The sequence below is a fragment of the Stegostoma tigrinum genome, chromosome 17 (assembly GCF_030684315.1).
Source record: "Stegostoma tigrinum isolate sSteTig4 chromosome 17, sSteTig4.hap1, whole genome shotgun sequence".
NCBI classification, from domain to species: domain Eukaryota; kingdom Metazoa; phylum Chordata; class Chondrichthyes; order Orectolobiformes; family Stegostomatidae; genus Stegostoma; species Stegostoma tigrinum.
In genome coordinates, this window is record NC_081370.1 from 26,196,978 (window position 1) to 26,223,985 (window position 27,008).

The window sequence follows — 27,008 nt, forward strand, 5'->3', positions numbered from 1 at the left end:
GTGGACTGTAATAACTGGTTGTTCTGGGTGCAATGAATATGTTATTCATTTTCTATTTGGAGTAATAGAAAAGAAGGCTGTCAACTTTACTGCTATTTTGTAAAGGGTCTCTTATAAACTTATATACTGGGCTGCCAATCTGAAACCTGATAATACAGGGAAAATGTTGGTCAGTGGCAGGACACAAGTAAAAATAGAATATTGGCTTGGATATTACAAATTGCCAGCTCAATGACATTCAGGCATTTACATTTGACTTCTAAAATCAGAAGAGCTATGTGACTTCTTGACACGCATCCCCCAACACTACCAAGATAGGAAATAATTTTACAATGCTAAATCATAAGTTTTTGAAATGTATCAACACTAATAATGGACTGGTGGTGATAATGAATCACAGAATCCTGTCTGCACTGACTCGCTTAACATTTTGACCTAGTACTAAACTCCTGCCTCTTCCCCTTCCCATTGTTCTTTTTAAACAAATGTCCGATGCCCTCTTGAGTACCCAATTAAACCTGCCTCAACTACACTTCCAGGCAGCACATTTCAGACCCAAACTATCTGCTGCATGAAAAAGGATTTTTTATTCTCAATTTGCATTTTCTTCTTTTGCAAAGCAGTTTAAAACTGTACACTTGGTACCAACAGGAACAATTTCTCCCTATCTGTTCAGACCCCATGTGAGTTTGAAAACTTCTATCACATCCCTCCTCAGTCGCCATCTCTCCAACACAAGTGGTGTTAACATCTCTGATCTATCCTCATGACTGAAGATTCTCGTCTCAGTAACCATTCTATTAAACCTCTTCTGCACACTCTCCATTTGGTTCACATCCTCCTTAGAATGAGACACGCAGAACTGCACATAGTGCTCCAGCTGAGGCTTAACCAGAGTTCTAAATAAATTCGATATAATCCTGATCTTGTGCTGCTTATTTCTACTGTGCTTTTTTAACAGCCCCCTCTACCTGTCCTTCCACCTTTAAAATGATTTATGCACATATATACCTAGATCTGTCTGTTTCTGCACAACCTTTAGAATAGTATGCATGATTTTATGCTGTGTCACCGTATTCTTTGTACTGAAATGTGTCACTTTACAAGTCTCCCATGTCTGTTTATTCTACCAATTTATCAATGGCTTTTTGAAGTTCACACTATTTTCCTTACAATTGTTTCAATTATGTTATTTGTAAACTATGAAATGGTTATTTGCACACCAAGATTTAGACCTTGATATGTCAGAAAAAGCATCAGTCCCAATGATCCTTTCAACGATCTTGAAAAATATTGATTGACAATAACTCTGTTTCTTGTCAGTCAGCCAATTTTGTATCCATGTTGCTACTGTCCCTTTTATTCCATAAGCTCTAACTTTACTATAAATCTGTTGTGCGGTGCTGTATTATTCTTTGAAAGTCCATGTACCTGACATCAACAGCCTTGCCCTAATCAGTCCTCTTTTTTTACGTGTTCAAAACACTCCAGCAAGGTGATGAAACCAGATTTTCCCTTAACAACTCCTGGTGCTGACTCTTCCATATTTTTCCATGGGACTATTAAGTTTATCCTGCATTGTTGTTTGTAAAAGCCTTCTGACCACTGAAGTTAAATTGGCCGATCTGTAATTGCTGGGCTACTTCTGAATCTTTTCTGAACAAGGGCATATTGTTTACAATTCTCCAGTTCTCTGGTACTATTCCTGAAACTATGGAAGAGTAACAGACTATTGCCAGTGCATCTGTAATTTTCCTTCCAACTTCCTTCAATATCTTGGTTGCATTTCATTTGATCCCAGTGTGTTATTGACTTTAAATGCTGACAGCTTATCTTATGACTACTTATAGTCATAGAATCCCCACAGTGTGGAAACTGGCCATTTGGCTCAACTAGTGCACACATACCTTTTGAAGATCAATTCCGTACCCCTATCCCTGTATTTCCCATAGCTAACGCACCTAACCCACATATCCCTGAACAGTATGATCAATTTAACATGGCTTATCCACCTAACTTGCACATCTTTGGACTACGGGAGGAAACTGGATCACCTGGCAGAAACCTTCACAGATACAGGGAGAACATGCAGACTTCACACAGACCAGTCATCTGAGGCTGGAATCGAGCCTGGGTCCCTGGTACTGTGAGGCAGCAGTGCTAACCACTGAGCCACTGTGCTGCCTATCTCCTCTGTCAATTTTAAACCATCTAGTGACTGAGTTTCCTTCACTGACATCATGGCATAGGCAGCATCAGCCTTGTAGATATAGACAAATACAAAGTAATCATTTAATACCTCTTCCCTTCAACTCACCATCCATCGTCTCCATCTAATGAGAGAACAGCCTTCTGATCCATATGGACTATGGCGGCTTTATGTTTACATCTTGCCTCCAGATGCAAATCACCACCTTTCCAGTCCCTAATCAGTCCTGCACCTTCTTTTACCACCCTTTTACAATTGACATGTTTATAGCTGACTGAATTTCTCCTCATGTCAGTTGCTAGTATTTTCTCATAATCCTTCTTCACTTTGTTTTTTATCTCACTTCTGAACTTTCTGTATTCAGCTTAGTGCTCAACTTCATTTAATACGTGTCATAAGCCCATTTTTCTTCTTTTAACTTCATTTCTATCTTGTTTCTCATTCAGGAAATTCTAGATTTATTTGTCCCACCTTTCCCTATTGAGGGAATATATATTGACAATGTCTGAATCTTCTTTGAAGGTAATCCATTGTTCAGCTATTGTTTCTTTCACCTACATTGGTTCTAGTCTATCTGAAATCTGCTGTCTGCCTGTTGATTATCCTTACTCTGGATTGACCAATGCCACTTTCCACCATATAATGATCACTGTCCCCCAAATGTTGCTCCACTGCCACTTGAGCTACTTGCCAACCTCATTTCCAGAATCAGGTTTAACAGTGCTTCCTTCCTTGTTGGATTGGGCACATATTGTTGTAGGAAATTCTCATGATCACAATTTAGGAATTCCTGCGCTTCACTGCCCCTAACATTACCACTATCCCAGTTTATATACATGTGATTGAAGTCTCCTCTATTGTAAATATGCTATGATATTTACACCTTTGTAATTTCCATGGAGATTGTTCTTTCTCCGTGGTGAATTTGATGCCGGTTCCTCCATATCTTCTCCACTAGTTGGTAGTCTAAAGCTCACCTACTGAGTCAACCTAATGAAGTGGGACTAGAGCCGCATGCAGTCTAGATCCATGATTGGTTCGCTCACCGAGCTGGTTCGTTATTTTGCAGACGTTTCTTTACCCTGCTGGGTAACATCATCAGTACAGTCCCTGATGAAGTGCTGTTCTGTTTTCCTGCTTGGAATTTAAACTCCACGGTCCGTTGGAGTTGATTACCTCATTTCTCGTTTTTTCTTTCTTGGCAGTGGCATATGTATAGGGTCTAATTCTACGTGTTTAGTGACAACATGCTGAAATTACTGAACCTATGCCTCACGACTCTGCCTTTAATGGGAAAATCTGTGAACAAATCAAGGGGACACCCACAGGGTCACCTATCTCCAGACTAATTGCAGAAGCAGTGATGCAGAGACTTGAAAACATCGCCCTTCCACAGAGCCAACTTAAACCATGGATCTGATACGTGGACGACACTTTCGTCGCATCAAACAGACTAAACTAGAGGAGACACACCACCTAATGAACAACATTCTCACCGGCATCAAATTCACCAGGGAGGAAGGAAAGAACAAATGGCTCCATTCCTGGACATCATGGTAGAATGCAGGGTCAGCAGGGAATTTCTGAAAAGGTACACAGAAAGGCCAGATACACGGATCAAGTGCTGAATTTCAACAGTAACCACCACAGCACCCGTAAACAAAGTTGCATAAACACACTATTTAAACAAGCGGCAACACACTGCAGCAACCCTGGAGTACGCCAAAATAAAGAATGCCTCTACCATGTATTTAAAGACCAAGGATATCCGAACAGCTGGGCCCAACAATGCCTATCACACAATAAAAAACAGGAAGATGCAGTACGCCCTGACACGCTCATCACATGACCAACATCAAGAACATATCCGAACTGACCACAAGACTCCTGCGTCCATTGGGCATCAGAGTGGCACACAAACCTACATCAACCCTACGCCAACTGTTAACTCAAACCAAAGACCCCTTACCCACTATGGACAGAACCAATGTGATTTACAAAATTCCATGCAAGGACTGCAACAAACATTACACTGGACAGACAGGAAGGAAATGGGCCACAAGACTACATGAACACCAACTAGCAATAAAAAAAGCACAACCAATACTTGCTTGTCTCCATTCACACGGATAAGGAGAACTACCAGTTTGATTGGGACAACACCAGATTCTTAGGACAGGCCAAACAGAGACAAGCACAGGAACTTCTAAAGGTCTTATTCTCCACCAAACAGGCCATCAATAAACATGTAGAATTAGATCCTGTATATATACCACTGCGAAGAAAAAATACTGGAAATGAGGTAATCAATTCCAGTGGACCCCAGAGTTTAAATAGCAGGAAGGAGAACACAACAGCGCTTCATCGGAGTCTGCACTGATGATGTTACCCAGCAGGGTCATGAAACATCTGTGAATGAACTAATGAACCAGCTCAGCGAGCAAACCAACTACAACACCCACTACCTGAGTTACAAATCTACTCAAGAACCTCCGTCCAGATCTAGTAGAAATGACACTCTTCCCTTCCCTGATCTACACAATAAATTGATTTGATTTTACAATAATCTAGCAGCTTTCATCATTATCCTTAGCCCACAACTTATCCAAATTTTAGTAGTTGGAATTCTGCAGTATGCATAGTGGTATTTAACATACCAAGGAGAAATATGTTTGTGTTATTTCTAATTAAATTTCTTGCAGTATGATATTGTACATTGCTGCATGAGTTGTGCAGGTAGCAGCCCACAATGCTGCCGACACCAGAGACCTGAGGTGCATCTGCCTTATTCCGCTTGGCACTGTGTGAGAGAATTACACCTTTGCTTGCCACCAGTCTTCTTGGTGTGGCATGAGCAAATGCTTGAAGGTAGGGAAGTACGGAGGAAAAAAAAAATCAGAATTTGCGATTTTTCTCTCCTGCCTTAAATGAGAACTTCAAAATCACGCCATTGAGCAGCAATTGCCTTATTTCTGTGCATTTGTATCTCATCAAAGTCCTAACTTGCTTGCTTTATATAACACTTCCAAGTCTGCTGTGCTGCCTTGAGAAACTAGATCGTGCAAACTCCTGACATGTAAATCAGGACAGATACCTGATGCCCGCAACCTGCCAAATGCTTGTCCTGCCCATTCTCCAACAGATGCTTCACAACAATGCCCCTGCATGCTTCATGACTACCACTCTGTTCAACTCTTTGCTTGTGCATGTCAGCATCAGCAAAACACGAACCTTACTACATCAGTCTACTCTTGGACCAAATCAGATGCCACTTCAGCCCTTTAACATTTTAATTTGGAGTTTGGGGCCAGAAATGACTTGCACGCTTCTGCCCATTTACTGTACAACCAGGCCTCTCATGTTTTTGACGGATCTGTAAAGGAAGCATTTTATGATTCTTAGCTTCTTTTCTTAACTCTCAGTCATTTTGTGCTTACTTGGAGTGTGCTTCTCTCTGCCTACTTCATCCGGCTTTCTTATTCGTACTCGCAGATATTGTTTTCAGAGCAAATACAGTCTTCAGTGATGAATTACACGTTGCCACCTTTTTGTGTCACGTGTTGCTTTTTAGGGCAGATATAGAGGTAGGCAGCTAGTCATGGTGGGGAGTGCTGAACAGTCAATGGGCTGAAAATGTCGCTGTGAAGCACCGTGCTAAGTCACACCTGGAGAATGTGCTTGTACATACGTCAAGCAAATGGTGATGTATGAAAGTCAAAGGGGACAGTACTTAACAGGAATGAAGAGGGCCCACAGCCTGTCACAGTCAGTCAAAGGATCAACTGATTCCAGTCCAAGAGATTTGCCTCAGTCGGTCAGGTGCTTATTCCAACTTTTTTACAGGGATCATGTAATTGCAGGGAATTGGGCCAAGGTCAGCGCTTCAGGTAAATTGCAACCAGTCCAGCAATTATGGGTAGGTCAATCAGTATGCTATGAAGACATGAGTTGTGACAGTAGGCCTGATTTTCCTGCAGTAAGACAAAGGAAGGGATTGCGTATGGTGGAACTAGATCGAAGAGCAGCTGATACTGAGGTGGTGAGGTGTCCCCAGTGAGTGAGTAGGAAATACAAAGGGTGGGGTTGATGAGTAATTTGGGAGATTGAGGTGAGAGAAAGCCCTTGAAGTGGGTATGTTGCATGCAATAGTGAGAGCTGAAATGTTTTGTTAGAGACAGGTGCAGTGGCAAAGTTGGAATGAGTTGGAGTCCTATGGGCTTGAGATGACAAAGAAATGATGGTGGCACCTACCCTTTCAGGGTGCAGAAGAACTTCACCTTGCACTGCTGGGTATCCTTTTACACTTGGGACACAACACTGACCTGTGCTGCAATTTGGTCCAGTATGGCTTGGTCTGATGACCTGACCTTCTATGGTAGTCAGCAGGAAAGATGACTGCATCTCCTTCCCACCACCTCTTCGACCAAATCCCATTACGAAGCAGAAATCAAGCTTTCCTTTCTTCTTCCCCTGTGAAATCAGTCAAGAACCACATAGCAAAGTTGGATTCCTAGCTTCCTACCTATATAGTTGGGTTTTAAATATGTGGCCAGCAGCATGAACATTAGGAAGTTCCTACAGTAGTGAATCCCTCTGCCTCTCCAGCCGTCTGATTTCTTGAGAAAGGCACCTGGGAGTTTAGTTATCATAGTTAATGAGGTGAAGAATGGAAAATTGCATAAGAAAAGTTGTTCTGTGTCATGGCTATCCAGGCACCATTCATCTCACTTGACAAAACACTTTAAGTGGAATTTTCACAATTTCAGTGAAAATATTTTGTTAGAAACGTCAAGTCCAATAATTGAGGTAATTACTTTCAAAAGAGGTTCTTGTCAAAACAATTTGACACATGCAACATTTATCAATTAGTGGCAATTGTATCATTATGGGCCATTTCCTAGAGTTGTGTTTAAGTTTCAAAGATTACAAAGTTTAGCATTTGGATTTTTCCACTTATCTTTAAAACAAATTGTTTTGTCAGAAAAATTAGAAATTTTAAATTAGACTTAGAATTTTTAATTAGAAATTAGAAATGCTATCCGACTGGCCCAACAACAAATAACATCATGAAAGATGACTGATATTTGAAATTATATTTATGATTTTGCTTTACAGGACAAAGAGCAGATGTCTACAGGGATATACACCACAAAATGGTTCTTGCAATGTTTCATAGAAAGGGTAAGTGATGCTTTGAAATATGGAAGGGATACGATGAGTAAATTGAGAGAAAAGTGTAATGGAAAAGCCAAACTGGAAACCTGCGAGAGCAACCCAGCAACTTGGAAAATGTGGTATTTCTGGTGATAACTGGTGCGGGGCATTGTCATTGGGTAGTGGTGGAGAGAAAGGAGTGAGTGAATAGATGCAGGTATAGAGAGGGGGAGAGAAGGTAGACAAAGGGATTGTTAATAGTAAACTGGGAAAGAAGGGAAAGTAGATGGATGATAATGAGAGTTACAAGTAGATTAAAATAGGTAAGACATCCTGTGCGAAAAGCAAACCATGTGCTGACAAGATCTGGGACATCGAGTTTGGGTAATATACATGGAAGAAGGTTTTTGTTCTCTAAAATTGTTAAACTCTGTGTTGAGCCCTGACGCTATGTGGTCCCTGAGTGGAAGATGTGGTATTGCTCCTGCAGCTTAGACTGAGCCTCACTGGAGAACTGCAGCATGCCTCATACAAAAATGTTGGCATGGGTATAAGGAGATGTGTTGAAGTGGCAGGCAACTAGAAGCTCAAGGTAATTTTTATGGAGGCAAAGTGGTCACCCAGTCCGTGTTTAATCTCCCCACTGCTAAAGGAGAATGCTTTGTATGCAGAAAATGCAGTAGGCTCCAATGAATGAAGTACAGATAAATCGCTACTTCACCTGGAAGGTGTTTCTGGTGCCTTGGATGTGAAGGGTGAGGATGGAAGTGGGCGAGTATAAACTTTGTGAATTTAGTGAAAAAAGTTGACTGAGTAATTGGCTGATAGATATCTAAAGGAGTAAACCCCCCCCCCCCCCAAAATGGGGGTGGATGTCTTACCTGAGCCAATTACAGATCAGTGACCATAAAATGGCTGTGAAAGGTCTTTTCATGGTTGATCTCCCAAACTCGCTTTAGTCTGGGGTAATGGAACACAAAGCTGCATAATATCCAGTCCAGTGTTGCCATCAAAGTTCAATAAATGGAAAATATCAGAGAAGATCATGCAGATTTATTATATCGTACACAAATAAATGATGAAATATCCAAAACCAATTCAAGTGTTAGGATTGAGCTTTAAGTTTAGCTGTGACAATATATCAAGCTGCACAGAATATATTAGAGGTAATGGGAACTGCAGATGCTGGAGAATCCGAGATAACGAAGTGTGGAGCTGGATGAACATATGTTCACTTCTTACCAAAGCACACCTGTTTTATAAATAATACCTCACTCCACTCTTCCGAGTCATTGTCTTGGAAATATTCAAATGAATAGCATGCCAGAGGTTGCTGGCTGGAAACTGTTTACTTCGGTATTTTATGCATTGTGTGTTTTATAAAGAGACAGATGTATTACTGTTAATATTGATTTTTTTAAAAATTGTCAAACAGACACCATTTACACTGACACTGCGGTTATGGGACATCTACATTCTGGAGGGGGAAAGAGTCCTTGCTGCAATGGCATATACTATCATGAAACTGCACAAAAGTAAGTTGGTCTCTCCCACATATTGAATTTTCATGAAATCATTAAGTTGAATACCGAAAAGAGTTGAAATTGCCAGAAATTAAGAGCACCATTTAATTGATGCCTGTTCCTTGGTCTACAATATGGTTTTCAATCATGTTCTTTCAGGAAATGAAAGGATATTTCCCTTAAGTTGAAATGACAAGACTTGATTTATATAATCAAATGTAGAGGTTGTACAAGTGGAAGAAAATGTCAGGTATTTAATATATTTAAAAGGATATTAAAATCCACTGTGGATCTGTTCACAACCATCAGCAGGAGCAAATATAGAGTGACACAGTGCTGTGTGAATGGAATTTTACAAAGTTGGTGAGAGATCTGTATTGCTAGCTCCTGGGAACGCCCACTAATTTTCATGCCAGTCAGTTAGTTGAAAGGTCGCTGACTTGACTTCCACAGGATCAGAAGCCTGAGGGCATGCCCAGCTCACCAACCGGAGAAAGGCAGCTCTTCTGCACATCATACCTTGGGGAGGAAAGACACCCATTTGAGGCTCAGATTTTTTTTGGATCCCTCGACTCAGGTGAGTGAGGGCTGCAGGTGTTTCATAGCGGAGGAGTGTAGAGGGGTCCTGGCTGGGCAGAAGTTAGCTTCTGGATGTGAGTTTGCTCGCTGAGCTGGAAGGTTAGTTTTCAGACGTTTCATCACCATTCTAGGTAACATCATCAGTGAGCCTCCGACGAAGCGCTGGTGTTATGTCCCGCTTTCTATTTATCTGGTTAGGTTTCCTTGGGTTGGTGATGTCATTTCCTGTTCTTTTTCTCAGGGGATGGTAGATGGGCTCCAAATCAATGTGTTTGTTGATGGAATTCCGGTTGGAATGCCATGCTTCTAGGAATTCTCGTGCATGTCTCTGTTTGGCTTGTCCTAGGATGGATGTGTTGTCCCAATCAAGGTGGTGTCCTTCCTTATCTGTATGTAAAGATACAAGTGATAGTGGGTCATGTCGTTTTTGTGGCTAGTTGATGTTCATGTATCCTGGTGGCTAGCTTCCTGCCAGTTTGTCCAATGTAGTGTTCAAACATTGGACAAACAGGCAGAAAGTTAGCCACCAGAATACATGAACATCAACTAGCCACAAAACGACATGACCCACTATCACTAGTATCCTTACATACAGATGAGGAAGGACACCACTTTGATTGGGACAACACATCCATCCTAGGACAAGCCAAACAGAGAAACGCACGAGAATTCCTAGAAGCATGGCATTCCAACCGGAACTCCATCAACAAACACATTGATTTGGAGCCCATCTACCATCCCCTGAGAAAAAGAACAGGAAATGACATCACCAACGCAGGAAATGACATCACCAACCCAAGGAAACCTAACCAGATAAATAGAAAGCGGGACATAACACCAGCGCTTCGTCGGAGGCTCACTGATGATGTTACCTAGAATGGTGACAGAACATCTGAAAACTAACCTTCCAGCTCAGCGAGCAAACTCACATCCAGAACCTCAACCTGAGCTACAAATCTTCTCAAAACTCGCTAGAAGTTAGCTTGATGCGGCATTCACTTGCCACCTTGATGCTAGGACAGTAAAATGCCTTTGAACAGCAGAAATTCCCACCATCTGTTTCCAGGATACCTCAAACAATTTGCTCAAATTTACTTGTCGTGCTGTCCATGTGGCAACAAACCTTCCTGCCCCTGGTTTAATAACAGGGAAACAGTAGAAACCCTTACTTGGGCATTTGTTTCTCACATATGGCTCTCAGTTGGTGGTGAGCCAGGAAGGCCATCCACAGGGCTTCCATCACGAAATGGATAGTTAGGTGGTTGTTTCTGATCAGTGCAGAAGTGATGGACTGAAGTGCCTTTTTCCAAAGCTGTAGATCTCTATGACTCTGTGGAGATGGAAGTCCTATCCAAGCAAATTCCCTGCCAGGTCCAAACCGTCCGGTTGGCAGAGGGATGCTGCCCGATATTTTATTCTGCAAGGGAAGAAAGCTTCTAGGTTCAGCGTTTCCAAAAAAAAGTTAGGTAATAGCAAAGGATAACTGCACAACACAGTTTGGACTCTCCTCAAAAGTGAAGGAAGATGCTCAGTTTACAAATAGCATTGGAAGAAACAAATGTAAGTTAGAGGTAAGTAAACTTCAAAAAAGATCTATGGTAGATAGAAATACTTCATTCAAACAATGGTAAATATTTGAAATTATCTACTTATCAAGATATTAGAGATAAAATCTATTAGAAAATGTAAAGTACTACTTGGTAGCAATGTGGTATACCCAGAACAGGGAGTCAGGGACTCCTGGTTGTGGCTGTAGTAGGCCTGGAGTGGGGACTCTTGATTATCGGTAGGCGGCAGCAGCAGCAGAGCCTGTGATTCCCAGTTGCAGGGCAAATATGGGTTCAGCATGGGACTCAGTGGTAGTGTCAGAAATTTAGGGCCAGGAGCAAAGAAATGGCGCCTAAAGGATGATGACTCCTATTTTGGTGTCCACCGAGGCAGTGGAGGAGGGGTGATGGCAGAGGTGTCTGTGGTGAGCCAACTCAAGGCTCATGGTGAAGGCAGCAGAAAAAGATAGGTTCTCTTTCATTTTTATCTTTTTACTTCTTGTGTTCTTAAACTCACCAAAATGGTGCCAGATTGTGGCAACCATTGAAGCTTTCACTGTAAAATGTAAGTGACAATAAATAATTCAAATTTAAAAAATCAAAATTAATTGTTGAATTGGAGAGAGTGAAGTAGGATAAAGAAGGGAATTAGAATAACAGGCAGAAAATGTAGCAATTAGTTTAACATAAATAATCAAGAGTCTTCAAAATGTAGGATTGAATTTTAAGTTTAGATGAGTGAAAAAACTGAATCAAGAAGCATCATTAGTCCGTACAGCACAGAAGGCCTTCCAAACCCAGTACGACTCCCTAGATGGAGTTCTGGGGATAATGAGAATTATGCATAACTGAAATGTAATCTTTAATCTTAAAATGCTCACATGAATTTGTTCAAAAGTATGTTTTGTTTTTGAAAATTTACAGTAAGTTTTTAAAGAGCTAACTTATCCAATGAAGAGACATTGCAAGGTGTTTCTCAAAACCAAAAACTTTGTAGAAGTGATAGATTTTAAGGAATGTCTTAAAGCAGGAAAATGGGGTGGAGAGGTGGTACCTCTAATACTGCAAAACTTAAAATTTCATTGAGATTTCAAATATCTAACTTCGACAAAGATGTTATGTACTAATACTATTTGAGGCCTTAAAATCATCAGAAAATATAGCTGTCCAGAGTTAAGTTTGTTTTAAAATTGAAACCTGCCCTCTGGAGCCTCCTGAAGTTTCCCACATCAGTTGTTCTCTAGAATTTCCATTGAGTTGTTCAGTACTTTGATCTTGCAGGCAATTTGTTTTTATGGTGTTATTGCTGCTTCAAATAATTTTTTTCTGTGTTGTACTTAGGAGTTGCTACCATGGTTTGGTTAAGTTTCTGAGTTTCATATCCTTGTAATCCTTCTATGATCCAGCTCCAGACGACTGGAGGATAGCAAATGTGGTTCCCCTGTTCAAGAAGGGGAGTAGAGACAACCCTGGTAATTATAGACCAGTGAGCCTTATCTCTGTTGGTAAAGTGTTGGAAAAGGTTACAAGGGATCGGATTTACAATCATCTAGAAAAGAATAAATTGATTAGGGATAGTCAGCACGGTTTTGTGAGGGGAAGGTAGTGCCTCACAAACCTTATTGAGTTGTTTGAGAAGGTGACCAAACAGGTAGATGAGAGTAAAGCGGTTGATGTGGTGTATATGGATTTCACCAAGGCGTTCGATATGGTTCCCCACAGTAGGCTATTGTACAAAATGCGGAGGAATGGAATTGTGGAAGATATAGCAGTTTGGATCGGAAATTGGCTTGCTGAAAGAAGACAGAGGGTGGTAGTTGATGGGAAATGTTCATCCTGGAGACCAGTTACTAGTGGTGTACCGTAAGGGTCGGTGTTGGGTCTACTGCTGTTTGTCATTTTTATAAATGACCTGGATGAGGGCGTAGAAGGATGGGTTAGTAAATTTGCAGACGACCCTAAGGTCGGTGGAGTTGTGGATAGTGACGAAGGATGCTGTAGGTTGCAGAGAGACATAGATAAGCTGCAGAGCTGGGCTGAGAGGTGGCAAATGGAGTTTAATGCAGACAAGTGTGAGGTGATGCACCTTGGTAGGAGTAACCGGAAGGCAAAGTACAGGGCTAATGGTAAGATTCTTGGTAGTGTAGATGAGCAGAGAGATCTCGGTGTCCACGTACACAGATCCTTGAAAGTTGCCACCCAGGTTGACAGGGCTGTTAAGAAGGCATACTGTGTTTTAGCTTTTATTAATAGAGAGATCGAGTTCCGGAACCAAGAGGGTATGCTGCAACTGTACAAAACTCTGGTGCGGCCGCACTTGGGAGTATTGCATACAGTTCTAGTCACCACATTATAAGAAGGCTGTGGAAGCTTTGGAAAGGGTGCAGAGGAAATTTACTTGGATGTTGCCTGGTATGGAGGGAAGGTCTTACGAGGAAAGGCTGAGGGACTTGAGGCTGTTTTCGTTAGAGAGAAGAAGGTTGAGAGGTGACTTAATTGAAACATGTAAAATAATCAGAGGGTTAGATAGAGTGGATAGGGAGAGCCGTTTTCCTAGGATGGTGACGGCGAGCACAAGGGGGCATAGGTTTAAATTGAGGGGTGAAAGATATAGGACAGATGTCAGAGGTAGTTTCTTTACTCAGTAGAGTAGTAAGGGAATGGAACGCTTTGCCTGCAACGGTAGTAGATTCGCCAACTTTAGGTACATTTAAGTCGTCATTGGATAAGCATATGGACGTACATGGAATAGTGTAGGTTAGATGGGCTTCAGATCGGTATGCAGGTCGGCACAACATCGAGGGCTGAAGGGCCTGTACTGTGCTGTAAAGTTCTATGTTCTGGATGAATTATGGGGAATGGGTCTGGGTGGGATGCTCCAAGGGTCGGTGTGGATTTGTTGGGTGAAGAGCCTGTTTCCACACTGTAGAGATTCTATGATTCTACAATTCAGGGTGGTAGAAATATGGAATGTGTTGCCTGAGAGGAAAATGGAGGCAGATACTCTCACAACATTTACAAAACATTTGGATGAGTATTTAAAATGTCAGGGCATAGTATGCTATGCACCAAGGTAAATGATTGTTGTTTGGTGTTTATTGGTTGACACAAATGGTGGGCTGAAGGGCCTGTTTCTATGCTGTATGACCTTATAACTCGATAATCTTTGATCCCCTTGTGAATCAAGTGCCCATCTATTTCTGTCTGAAACACACTCAATGACTTTTCCTCCACAGCCTTCTGCAGCAATGAGTTCCACGATTCGCCACCTGCTTATCGAAGAAATTCGTCTCAGTTCTAAAGGCTCATCACTTTAGTCTGAGGCTGCACTGCTCAGGTCCTAGAGTTCCCTACTAGTGGAAATATCCTCTCCATGTCCATTCTATGCAGGCCTCTCAGTGTTCTGTAAATTTCAATCAGATCTCGCACCCCACCCCATTCTTCTGAACTCCATCCAGTACAGATCCAAGCCCTTCATTTCCGGGATCATCTTGTAAATCTCCCCATGGCTCCTTCCAAGGCCAGCACATCATACAATATTCCAAATGCAGTCTGACGAGACTTAAACAAACTTAGCAGCACATCTCTGCTCATGTATTCAAGTCCTCTTGAAATGAATGCGAAAATTCATTGGTGGCACAGTGGCTCACTGGTTAGCACTGCTGCCGACAGCTCCAGGAACCCAGGTTCAATCCCACTCTTGGGCAACTATTGGTGTGGAGGTTGCATATTCTCTCCATGCTGCAACTGTACAAAACGCTAGTGCGGCCTCACTAGGAAGATTGTGTACACTTCTGGTCGCCCCATTATAGGAAGGATGTGGAAGCATTGGAAAAGGTGCAGAGGAGATTTACCAGGATGTTGCCTGGTCTGGAGCGAAGGTCTTATAAGGAAAGGCTGAGGGATTTAGGTCTGTTCTCATTGGAAAGAAGAAGGCTTGGAGGGGATTTAATAGAGACATACAAAATGATCAGAAGATTAGGTAGGGTGGACAGTGAGATTCTTTTTCCAAGGATGATGATATCGACTTATACTAGGGGGCATAGCTACAAATTGAGGGGTGATAGATTTAAGACAGATGTCAGAGGCAGGTTCTTTACTCAGAGAGTGGTAAGGGCATGGAACGCCCTGCCTGCCAATGTAATTAACACAGCCACATTAGGGGCATTTAAACAGTCCTTGGATAAGCATATGGATAATGATGGGATAGCGTAGGGGGAAAGGCTTAGATTAGTTCACAGGTTGGCGCAGCATCGAGGGCCGAAGGGCCTGTTCTGCGCTGTATTGTTCTATGTTCTATGTTCTAAAACTTTAACACCCTTCTCCCCTTACAATATTAACATAGTGATAACACCATAAGGAGACATATTGCAGCCATTTTTATTCTGTTCGCAAATTTCCTCCATAATGTACAAAGGTTGCTTTCAAAAACAAAGGACAGTGCTTATTGTGTCTTATCTTTTTCCTATTTCCTGTTGAATGTCAATCTTTGACCATTTAATTTTTGTGTATCAGGCCTTTGAACTTTTTCTGAGAACATTTGCATATGCATTTTGACTCTAGGCCTGAGCCCATCATTCTGTTTCCACTGTTGCTTTTTTTAAAAACTTCTTTTCTCTCTACCCCCTTACCGCACCCTCTTTTCATTTCTCCCCCCTCAAGTTCTCTGCCTTCTGAATTCTCTCTATTTCACTCTTTAGTATTCCTTGATCCTTCTGCCCTCTTGCCCCTATCCCATGCTTGAGTCTATCTTGTATTCTCTCTCGTATTCACTAAAAACTTCATGAAAGCACTCAGATCAAGCTTGCTACAAGCAGCATCCACAATTGTCCCATCCTCTTGCCAAATCTATCATCCCCACTGGAGAACAATCTTGCCAATTTCCTCATCCAACTCATGCCTCCTTCTGTTGATTCTGTGAACTCTTCTGGTAGATCAACCGCCAGTGTCGCTTCTCATACCTCCCAATAGAGACCTGCCTTGTGAACAAGGTCCTTCCCATCAGGAAACAGTGGTAGTTGATGCGTGGTATCATGGCCACAATGGAAATTTGGCTGAACAGTAGTGGCACCTTTGCCCTTAACGAAACCTGGTTATACCTTTCATCCTTTGCTCCCATCAAGACCATCACAATGGCAATATGATGCTTGTCACCAGATCACAGCTTTATCAGACTCCTGACACTTCTGGCAGTTTCTCTTCCATTGAGTATCTCATCATGTTCCAGTCCTTATTCAAAATCTTTGTTATTTACAGCTCTCCCAGGCACTATAAAAATGTTCTCAATAAGTTATCCTCAATGCCTCTGCAACTTCTCATCCTTGATTGTTTCAAACTCTATCTCACCTCATCATGCTTGCTCTCCTCTGAGTTATCTGCCCCTCATTGGTCTCTTCCTCTTATCTAAAATTGCTCAACACATTTTAATTACCACACCATTGACTTTGCCATCCCACTTGGCCTTACTAGTCTCGTCATATTAATGACAAATAAGGCCATATCGAATCATTTCTCTGTCTCACTCTGCACCCTCAGCTCCCTACTTTCATGACCCAACTTTCTGTATTTGCCCTTGGGGAAAAAACCTATCACCCTATTCATTTCGAACTACACTTTCAAAATCCCAAGTATCTAGCCCCTTTTGCCAGAATGTTTCTGCAGCTATGGGTTTGCTCAGTTGCACCCTTACTTCCACTTTTGGTGCCCAAGTCCCATTTAAAACCATTACTTTTTCACCTTAGCCATCCATTTGGTACTATCAGATCCTGCATTCCTCCGCTAAAGCAGCTCTTTATTCCAGAATCATTTCAGAGAATGCAACGATAACTCCAACTGCCTTTCTTCATCACACACCAACTTCTCCATAGTCATCCAACACTCTGCTGACCATGGTCTAACTCATATCGTCGTATTCCCTATTACCCTTGTGCTTGCTGACTGACATTGATATCTGATCAAGTAACATTTGATTTTAAAAGCCCCTGTGTTAAGAATACAATGAGAAAAACCTTAATACATGATAATTCCATTAATCACAAATTTAGAATAGGTTGATTTTTCCAAAAATTAAGGAAAGGTCTGTTTATGATTCCTTGAATCCCTATGTGGCTCACATGCAGTGACACAGATTCATGGAGAAGACATAATTTCAGGATGAGTTTTTTATAATTGTAGAAGAGGAAAAATGCCTTTACTCAGAAGGTTGAGAGTCTTTGGAATTTTCTACCACAGATGTTTATAACTGTTCAGTCTTTTAAGTATGAGCAAGGCTGAGATCAGTCGGCTTACTCGTTCCGAAGGAACCAAGGCAAATGAGAATTGAGTGGAAATGTGGAGCTGAGGCAAAGATTAGCCATGCTCTTAACAGTGAAACTTTCTCGTGGACCTAATTGGCATATTTTTGCTCTTTTTCTTATAATCAAAATTCTAATGATGGAACGAAATACTCTTAAGGAACTCAAGGGAAAACATCAAATGAAATCATATTTATATCTATGTCCTGAATCTACTCCTGTACATATTGTATTAGAGTCACCTGATCAGCATAGCATCTACAATATTTACAGGAGCAGTGATGTAAAATAAGAATTCTGCATTATCAATGGATAGAGCAAAACTTAAATTGCTATCAAAATGCATTCGTAATAAGTTTCTTTAGGCTCTGCATATTATTATGAAATTTAGGAGAGTCTTATCAGAAGTTACATTTGAGATGCCTTCATTCATTATACCTATCAACCAAATTGAACATATCAGCAAAAGGAATGGCAAGAATGCAGTTGCCCTGTTTCAGAATCTCTTTTGAGAAAGATCGTTTTAATTTATATATCTCCTTTTGTGACCTAAGATTATTCCAAAAAACTTTATGGCGAATTAAATACTTCTGATATGTCCTTACAATTATACTGTGGAAAACAAATTTACTAAAGAAAAAGGTATGTTGAATGACCGATAAATATGCTCCAGAGTATGAGAGTCAACTCCCTTGCTCATCTTTGAAATAGTACAATACATTTTGCATCTACCTGAGACTGCAGATGACGTTTAATCCAAAAGATGGCATTTCTGAATGTTCAACACTTTCGTGCTACGGCTTAATGTTTGTGCTGAGGACATTGGAGTACAACATTTGCTTCTAAGTGAAACAATTCTGTGTTTGAATGCTACACACTGAACCACAACAGTCACATGACTTCCCCTTTCAATGAGCTAATTATAGCAATTTCTAATGTCATTAGCACCTGTTACATTTGTTACTCCCGTCAATAAGATTTTAGCACAGCTCTCCCACCACAAATGTTGCAGGCAAGTATCTGAACATTTAAATGCAGCTCCTCCTGCTTTCTACACATGTGCTGCTGAATGCCATTTTAACTCAGCAAAAACAATGTTCAGGAGAGTGGGCCTCCTAGGCTAGTGGACTCCACCTATCAATAAAAGCTCCAGACAGTGATAGCATCAATGAAGTTTTAAAGTGGGAAATGGGGAGGCCCGATTAACAGAGTGACCAAAAGAGGCCGTTTTAACTATTTTTAATGTGTTGAGAGTGAAGCATCCTTCAGTGAGGACAGGAGTATTACATCATTCCTTTCAAATAATTCTTAGGCTTTTTTACCCTTGGCCTTTTTTGTCCTTCTCAGCATCTGAGAAGGAACCATACTAAACAGCCCCTTTTGAGGCACTAGATTGATGCTGAGGTCCATTTCCTGCGTCTACAGTCTACACTATGTGTGACATCTATTTAAATTTCCACTGTCACTGCTGTGCCTTGATGCATTGTCTGCCATCTACTGGCAGAAGGCTGTGAAAAATAATGGGTTGTGGGACTAAATATACATGTGTGATTCCTGCCTGCCCTGCACTCAGCCCACCCACCCTGAACATAGCTAGTTAAAGTTATTATTATTTTCTTTCAAATGCTTTTTAAATTTGCAAATACAGACTCCAAGTGATAAAAAGCATTAGTCATCTGAACTAATTGAAAGTCATTCAATACCATTAACTTCCAATAGAAGTTCTATGTCTCCACTGTGTCCAATTTCACCCTACAATGTTCCTTAAGTTATTTCAATGCAAAACAGTTCTTACAAAAGTAAATAAAGCTTGATGCATTTTCACCCCAATGCACAGCTTTTTCCCTGTAACTGCTAGGAATTCAGATCATATGCAAACAGTGGTTAAACTAGATTTACAAAACAAAATGAAAAGGCTCTGCTTTGTGGAGGCTTGTTGAAAATTTAGAGAAGGAAGAAGCTAAAATCAGAGTCAGATTATGTATTTCAATATTCCCTTAAAATAGTTTCACAATGTCTGTGAGGAAATGAAACAAAATGATGGAAATGCTCAAAAGGCCAATTAGTATCTATGAAGAGGGATAACAACGTGTGGAGCTGGATGGTCGCAGCAGTCCAAGCAGCATCAGAGGAGCAGGAAGGTTGATGTTTCTGGCCTAGACCCTTCGTCAAAAATTTCTGACGAAGGGTTTAGGCCCAAAACATCAGCCTTCCTGCTCCTCTGATGCTGCTTGGCCTGCTGCGACCATCCAGCTCCACACCTTGTTATCTCAGATTCTCCAGCATCTGCAGTTCCTACTATCTCAACGAAGAAGGAAGCAGAGTTAATGGCAGAATTTAATAGTCCTTACTTGGGAATGACCAGTGATGGTACTTAATGGTGTGGAAGGCAAAATATTGGGGAATGAAAGTTGGGAAGTAAGTTAACAGTGGATTAAAGCCAGATGATATTTCCCAACAGTGTGTGGCAAGAACTTATTTTCTGGCCATTCATGCATATTCATTAAAATACAGGGTGGTCAGATTAAATTGTTCTTTCTGGTTAAGACAGGAGCAAACAAAAAAAGTTCCTTCTGATTCACCACTTGTTGAAGCTGGTAGCTTGGAGGAGCCAAGGTAGTTCCTGGTCGATTTTGAGTGAGGAGGAGCTGCTTTTCTTTTATGGGAATCTTTTCCTGACCAGGGGAGAGGAGACTGAGTTATTGTATTGAGCTTGGGTGTTGGCTCTCCAGGTATGTCGGGCATCGCTATCCATCAGAAGGAAGGTAAAATAATAATGGTGCTAAAACAGGACATGGGAGGCAGAGGGAATGAGCTGAACAACATAGTGAAGAGTAATCCCTCTGGAAGATAAATCAAGCAAGATAGAAGGGAGATAAAAGGTTCTTTAATACAGATCAGGTGCATTTAGGGGAGTTGAAGATAACCAAGGGCAGTTCAGGGATGATTGTGAGAGGCTCAAAGATGACAAATGGCAAGTCAAAGGTTCTAGTATATAGGTCTAAGGTGCTGGAGGCTAGCTTAATGTGATGGGGAGCAGCTCTAACTTAAAAGTGTAGTTGATCGAGAATGATTGAGGGTGCTCATGGCCACAAAAGGCAAGGAAATGATGACGGGTGAAGGTCAAAGATGACTGAGGGAGGGTGTGAGGTGATGGCTTGCAGCTCCAGTCTGTGTGGGAGCATCCAAAGCTTTAAATACTTTAACTGTGAAAAATGGACAGAAACCAGTTTGAGGAAGGAGTTGACCACAGTGGAGAGGACGGGAGACCAGGATGTGTCAGCATTGAACAGCATTGGGCTCCCCATTAGTCCATAGTCCCCAAATCACAAAGAAGAGTAAAATTGACTGGGCCTACCAGACCTCTGCTGGGCTCTGTTTGTATTTCACAGGATGGCGGAAGACAGGATGGCCTGTGTACCCAGCACTTTTTGATGCCATGGCAGAGAATTGGAACCAGCAGAGTATGGTGCAGCTCAATTCGATTCCAGCCTTGCCAGACTGTGTAGAGTTACCACTTTCTCCCTGTGTCTGCGTGGGTATCCTATGGGTGCTCCGCTTTCCTCCTACAATCCAAATATGTGCAGACTAGATGCATTAGCCATAGGAAATGTAGGGGCACACTAGTAGGGTAGGAGAATGGGTCTAGGTGGGATGCTATTCGGAGGGGGTCAGTGTGGACTTGGTGGACCAACTAGCCTGCATCCAAACTGGAAGGCTTCTGGGATTCTATGATTCTAATGGCCAAAAGGATAACCAGGTGTAGTAGCAGAGGGTCGGGCACCTCAAGACGTTAGTCACCATGGGCAGTGCAATGTCAAACAATAGCACATAACTGAATATATTGCAGGCAACATGACTGCCTCTGAAATTTACAAACAATGTCAAAGGTGACTAAGGATGCGCGATAGTCGAATACTGACCTATACCAGCTTCTGCAGCTAGACATACTACCCATCAGAATGGAAGGCTATTCCAAAAGTCTTGAATGGCTATACCATCAACTCATCCTAAGGCTTCACAGATGATGTGTGGTATCTACTAGTTAGTCACACATGTCTGAAATGGAATTCACAGAGTCCCACAGTGAATAATTGTTGCATCTGATATTAGTCAACAACCTCGAATAATGTTCACTGGTTCCTCTCTGATTGGAATTTAAAGGACATACCGGTCTTGTGTCCCTTCAGGCAGAGGGACAGGAACAAATATGGATGTATTACTTTATGTTGAACTGATAAGTGAGATTGAAGATGTTCAACTTCCTCTATCTTTGAAGTATAACTCAGCATGTGAATATTTTATATGTTGTGGTCTTACTAAATTATATCAGGATTCCTGTGGCAAAGGCAGAAGATGCATAATAGAATCACAGAATCCCTACAGTATGGAATCAGGCCATTTTGCCTACTGAGTCCACACCAACTCTCTGAAGAGCATCTAACCCAGATGCACCCACCCCCATCACCGCAACCCTGCTAATCATCTAGCTTGCACATCTTTGCACTGTGGGAGGAAACCCATGCAGACATTGTGAGAATGTGTAAACTCCGCACAGATAGTCAGCCGAGGGTAGAATTGATCCAGGATACCAGGCACCATGAAGTGCCAGAGCTAACCCAACACAAGGAAGCTAAATTACATATGACAAAGAGTATTATAAATTTTATTTTGCACTGTTTTTATTTGAACTGTGAGAAACTATGTGTATCATTTTTATCACATATCCTGTATTAAGCCTATGTGTTTGCTGATTGTAACCATATCCTGTTTAAGCACAGCAGTTAACATTCTGAGGTTTGACCAGATAAGTGCATACTTAATTGCGAAGTTAAGTGCTAAATTACAAATTTACATTTTGTTTGTAATTGTATAATATATGTTCGTAGCATAGGAAAACTTGCTTGAGATGGCTGTACATTGAAGTCAGAATGAGGATGTAAATCTAAAAACTCAAAAATTAATTTTTTTGTTAGTGGTGCTAAAATGTTATGGGTGAATAGCAGCTATAGAAGCAGTCCAGCAGGTGGTTTTCACATACAGTATGCAATGTTTTAGAAAGTTAAAGATGTTTGTACAGCAAACTGGGCAACATTGTAGAACTCTAGAGACAGAATTTTATCATTGGAAGTCAGACTGCTGCCCCTGTCACTGCAGCGTAAAATTGGACATCATCATATCATTGAATGATGAAGGGTCTAGGCCCGAAACGTCAGCTTTTGTGCTCCTAAGATGCTGCTTAGCCTGCTGTGTACATCCAGCTTCACACTTTGGGATCCAGACATGATATGAAGATAACAATGTTATTACCCAGTTAGAATAATACAACAGGTGAGCATGCCTTCCAATAAGATCAATTAAGGAGTATTTTGAGACAAATAACAACCCTGTTGCTCATGACTCTGTTTGCTGGTTGCACAGGCTTCACAGTGGGGATTCAGGGATCAAATCAGCAGCACAAAGGGTGGAACGTGTGGGCAGAGGTGAAGAAGGCAGCATTGGAGGCTGCAGTTGAAACTACATGAAATAAGAGGAAACTAGTCTAAATTCATTTTGTGCACAATTCTTAAGGGAAGCCATTGAAGCGTTCATCTTGAAGGGAGCAATTTGGAAGATGGGTTCTAGTCATGGAGGTACTCTTATGGGGTGGCTGACAAGAGTGTCACAGGCAATAGTTAGTCCACACGGGTGGGTGCTCTTCAAGTGAGGATGATAGAAAAGGGATAGAAGAGAGGAGGACAGCTGCCCAGGCTATCTACTTGAGTAGAATAGTGACACTCAAGGTCCAGAAAAGTACAGAGGGATACAATCAGTTGCACCTAAGGAGGAGCTTATTCTTTCCACACCTTCCACTGAATATTGGACATCAAGCACCTGCTGCCTTACGCATGACAAGAATAGCCCATTCTTTGCATGGGTCTCAGCATCTTCCTGGTCTCCCACACAATTCTGAGAACAAATTCCAGGACTATTACAACCTCTGTCACTACGCCCAAACTTGAGTAGTGCTCAAAGTAGTTTGTGGATCAGCTCAGCCAGCATGCCTATACCTATCAAGGTATAAAGTGTCTGAGGTGGTGGAAAATATGGAGTACATTTGGATAATGCATCCTCTGAGATTCCCATCTCTTCTTCAGATGTCAGTGACAATCCCTCCAGGCTGGTGGCCACACACTCTGGATCTCTCTAATCTTCAAGTCATGAAGTATTACAGCACAAAAAGTAGCCTGTTGAGTCCATGCCCGTCATCACGCACCTATCTGTTGTAATCCCATTTTCCACCTCCTTGTCAATAGCCTTGTGTGCTGTGCATTTCAGGTATTCATCCAAATTTCTTTTAACTGTTATAATAGTTCCCATTCCTGCACGCGTTTAGACAGTTCCAGATACCCACCACCCTCTAAGTGAAAAAAAAATTTCCTTAAATACCTTTAAAACCTCCTGCCCCTGATCTTTAAATCTATATGCTCTAGTAATTGACCCCTATACTAGGGGGAAATGTTTAGTCCTATCAACACTATCATAATTTTATTGATCTCAATCAGGCAGCTGCTGCAAGGAAGACAGCCCTAACCTACATAGCCTCTCTTCATAACTGAAATGCTCCGGACAAGGCGACATCCTGGTGAAATGCCTCTCTACCCTCCAGGCAATCATGTCCATCTTATACCATGGGACCCAGAACTGACCATGATAATAAAGCTGTGACCCAACCCATGTTCTAGACAGTTACATGATAACCTCCCACTCCTTGCCTTTATTAGTCAAGCATATAATACAAGTATTCCATATGCCACCTTCTCCCTCTTTGAGTATCCAGAGCCAGGATGTCTTTGTCCACCTTTATTAGACTGGTCAGATTGGGAAGTACCAGTAGCTCCTTGTCCTCTTGTGTGTTGTGAGCATAATGTCATGGAAAGACAATGGGATAGTGCTGAGTTCAATTTGTTGAGTGGCCCCACAAGTTTTTATGCTTTTCCATTCCATGTTCCTTTGGATATTCTGTATCTTCAGCCTTTCCAACCTCCATCCACAAACCCCCTCAAAACCTAGCTGCTCACATTCCCTCAGCAGAAGCTCTTGCCCTGTTTGTCTTTTGCCTCCCACTCCAAGTTCCTCTGCAGCCCAGAGGAGATAATGTGAACCTGAGCACCAGGCAAGCAACTCTCTTGATCCAGGCCACAGAGGAAAGTGTCTGTTACCCTGACTATACTATCAGCGATTACAACTACATTTCTCTTTTCTCCCCATCCCCACCTTGAACTGCTTCCCTGTACCAAAGTGCTACAGTCAGTTTGTTTATTGTCCCTATACCCCAACACAGGGAGTAAGAATCTCAAACCTGTTAGACAAGCTCAAGGGCTGAGGCTCTTCAGCATAACCTTCTGGATCTCTCTACCTGTCTCACTTGTAGTCACACCCTCCTGTCCCTGACCACTGACTGATTTTGAGGTAGTTAGTCTAAGGGGTGTGACCACCTCCTGAAATACAGCTTCCACGTGACTCTTCTCCCCCCCCCCCCCCCCCCCCCCCAACCTCCCTGACATATCACAGTGTTCGAACCCAGATCATTAACTCTGAGCCAGGGCACCTGAGGAGCCATCTCATTTCTAGAGATGTGGCCACGATGAATCACAATGGAGCCCACCAATTCCCACATCATACAGGTATAATAACTCTTGGTCTTGCATCTCTGTTTCATTTACTTAGTTCTTAATTTTATTTAATTCTCTGCTGATCATTTAGTTTTTGATTTCCAACGTATTGCTATTCGCCTTTAATCAGAAAGCACCTTATATTAGATAGTCAAATTAGCAGCTATTACCAACCTGTACCCTTACAGTTTTCCTGTAACGTCACTTTTTATTTTGTGCTGGGCCCTGAATCCTGGGCTTCAGTTTATTCTGTTAAAAGTCCTTTTATGAGGCAAAAAGGCAAAAAGCACCTTTTTCCCCCTTTGCACAGAATTCCCATGCTGTCCCAAAATCCAAGAAATACATACCCACTCAGGCTGTGCCTCACTGTAGACATTACCTCTCGTTTCTGGTGATGAAAAGCTTACTGATTGTGCACTTTTCACAGATCTTTTAAATTGAATTAAGCTAATCTGAGATGACTCATGCTGGTTTTGAGCTTCAATAATAACCAACACCTTTTGAGGTCCTCTTCAGGTGGTTGATTGATAACTGTCCCTTGTCCAGATGAGTTGTCTACTTTATTAATCTTTTTACTGAATTTTAAACTTTTTGGAATAAAAAAGAGAAAGAAATGAAACATTTACCTGTTCTATTCCCTCAGTACTCCAAAATCCCAAAAAGTATATACTCACTGAGGCTGTGCCTCACTTTAGACATAACCTCTCATTCCTGGTCATGAAAAGTTCCTGATTGCGTGCTTGCACCAGACCTTCTCATATCTTACCCCTTTTATTTTCAACCTGACCATTGCCTCTCTACTGCAGCTGTATGCTTACCAGGATGTGTTTGGTGAGGGAGCACGTAATGCTTGGTTCTGTTCTTCAGGCATTCTTTGATGGGATAACAACATTAGAGAAATATGATAGTAATCGTGCCCTACTAGTCTATGAATCACAAGGGTGTAAATGTTTTATTTAATCACTAACTTTTTTTTCTCTTTAGTATTACTATCCAGAATAGGCTTCTGTAATGAGCTCAGAAATAACTCATTTATTTGCCATCTATTCTTACTATAAGCAGCAAAGCTAGTTAACAAGGAAAAAGAGTAGCCCACTTGGTCCTTTAAGCCTCTGCTACCATTCAATAATATTGCGCTGATCAGGTTTTAAACTCCACTCTTCATTCCCTTGGTAATCAAGAATATGTCTACCTTTGCCTCAAATATATTTGAAGTATCTGCATCCAATGTTGTTTGAGGATGAGAATCCAAAGACATTTAATCCTCTGAGAGAGAAAAAAAATTCCTCATCTGTGTTAAATGGGCAATCCACCTGGCCAAGTTCCCTCAGGATCTTGTGTTTCAATTAAGTTACCTCTGGCTCTTCTAAACTCCACAGGTTCCAGGTCTAGCCTTTCCTCATTAGGTAATTTGCCCATTCCAGGTATTAGTCTAGCAAATCTTCTCTGAACTGCTTTCAATGATTGAACATTCTTCCATCAGTCCAGTGACCTGTGCTGAACTCCAGATGTGGTGTTACCACTGCTTGCATAACTGAAGCACTTTTGTGTTCAATTCCCCTCACTCTAAAATATATAATGCTATCATCTTTCCTGATTACTTGCTTTAACTGTACATTAAATTTCTACAATATGTGCATGAGGACTCCCAGATGTCTCTGTATCTCAAAGCTTTGCAACCTCACAGCACTTAGATATTCTGCATGTTTTTTATTCTTTCTGCCAAAATGGGCACTTTGCCATTTGCAAATGTCAGATCCTTCCCCACTCATTTGACCTATCTCTATCCCTTGGTGCTAGACTCCTTATGTCCTCTTCACAGTGTACTTGCCCACCTATCTTTATGTCAATAGCAAGTGTAGCTACCGTTCATCCAGATCATTTATGTAAATTGTAAACAATGACACCCAGCACTAACCCCTGTCACATACCACTCATGACCGCCTGAAAAAGAGCCATTTATTCCTACTCCATGCTTCCTGTTAAGACCATAAAGTGTAGGACCAGAAGTAGGCCATTCAGGCCATCGATCCTGCTCTGCCATTCAA

General features: G+C 41.6%; 1 protein-coding gene across 5 annotated transcripts in view; it reads left to right on the forward strand.

The window, feature by feature from the left end:
* Positions 1–27,008, forward strand: part of LOC125459510 (uncharacterized) — a 230,005-nt gene that overhangs the window by 157,014 nt on the left and 45,983 nt on the right. For all 5 annotated transcript variants that reach the window (XM_048546013.2, XM_048546016.2, XM_048546015.2 and 2 more), the window contains 2 exons: positions 7,325–7,390; positions 8,799–8,898. In XM_048546013.2, the coding sequence (XP_048401970.1) occupies positions 7,325–7,390; positions 8,799–8,898 (166 nt within the window). The remainder of the gene's footprint in view (positions 1–7,324; positions 7,391–8,798; positions 8,899–27,008) is intronic.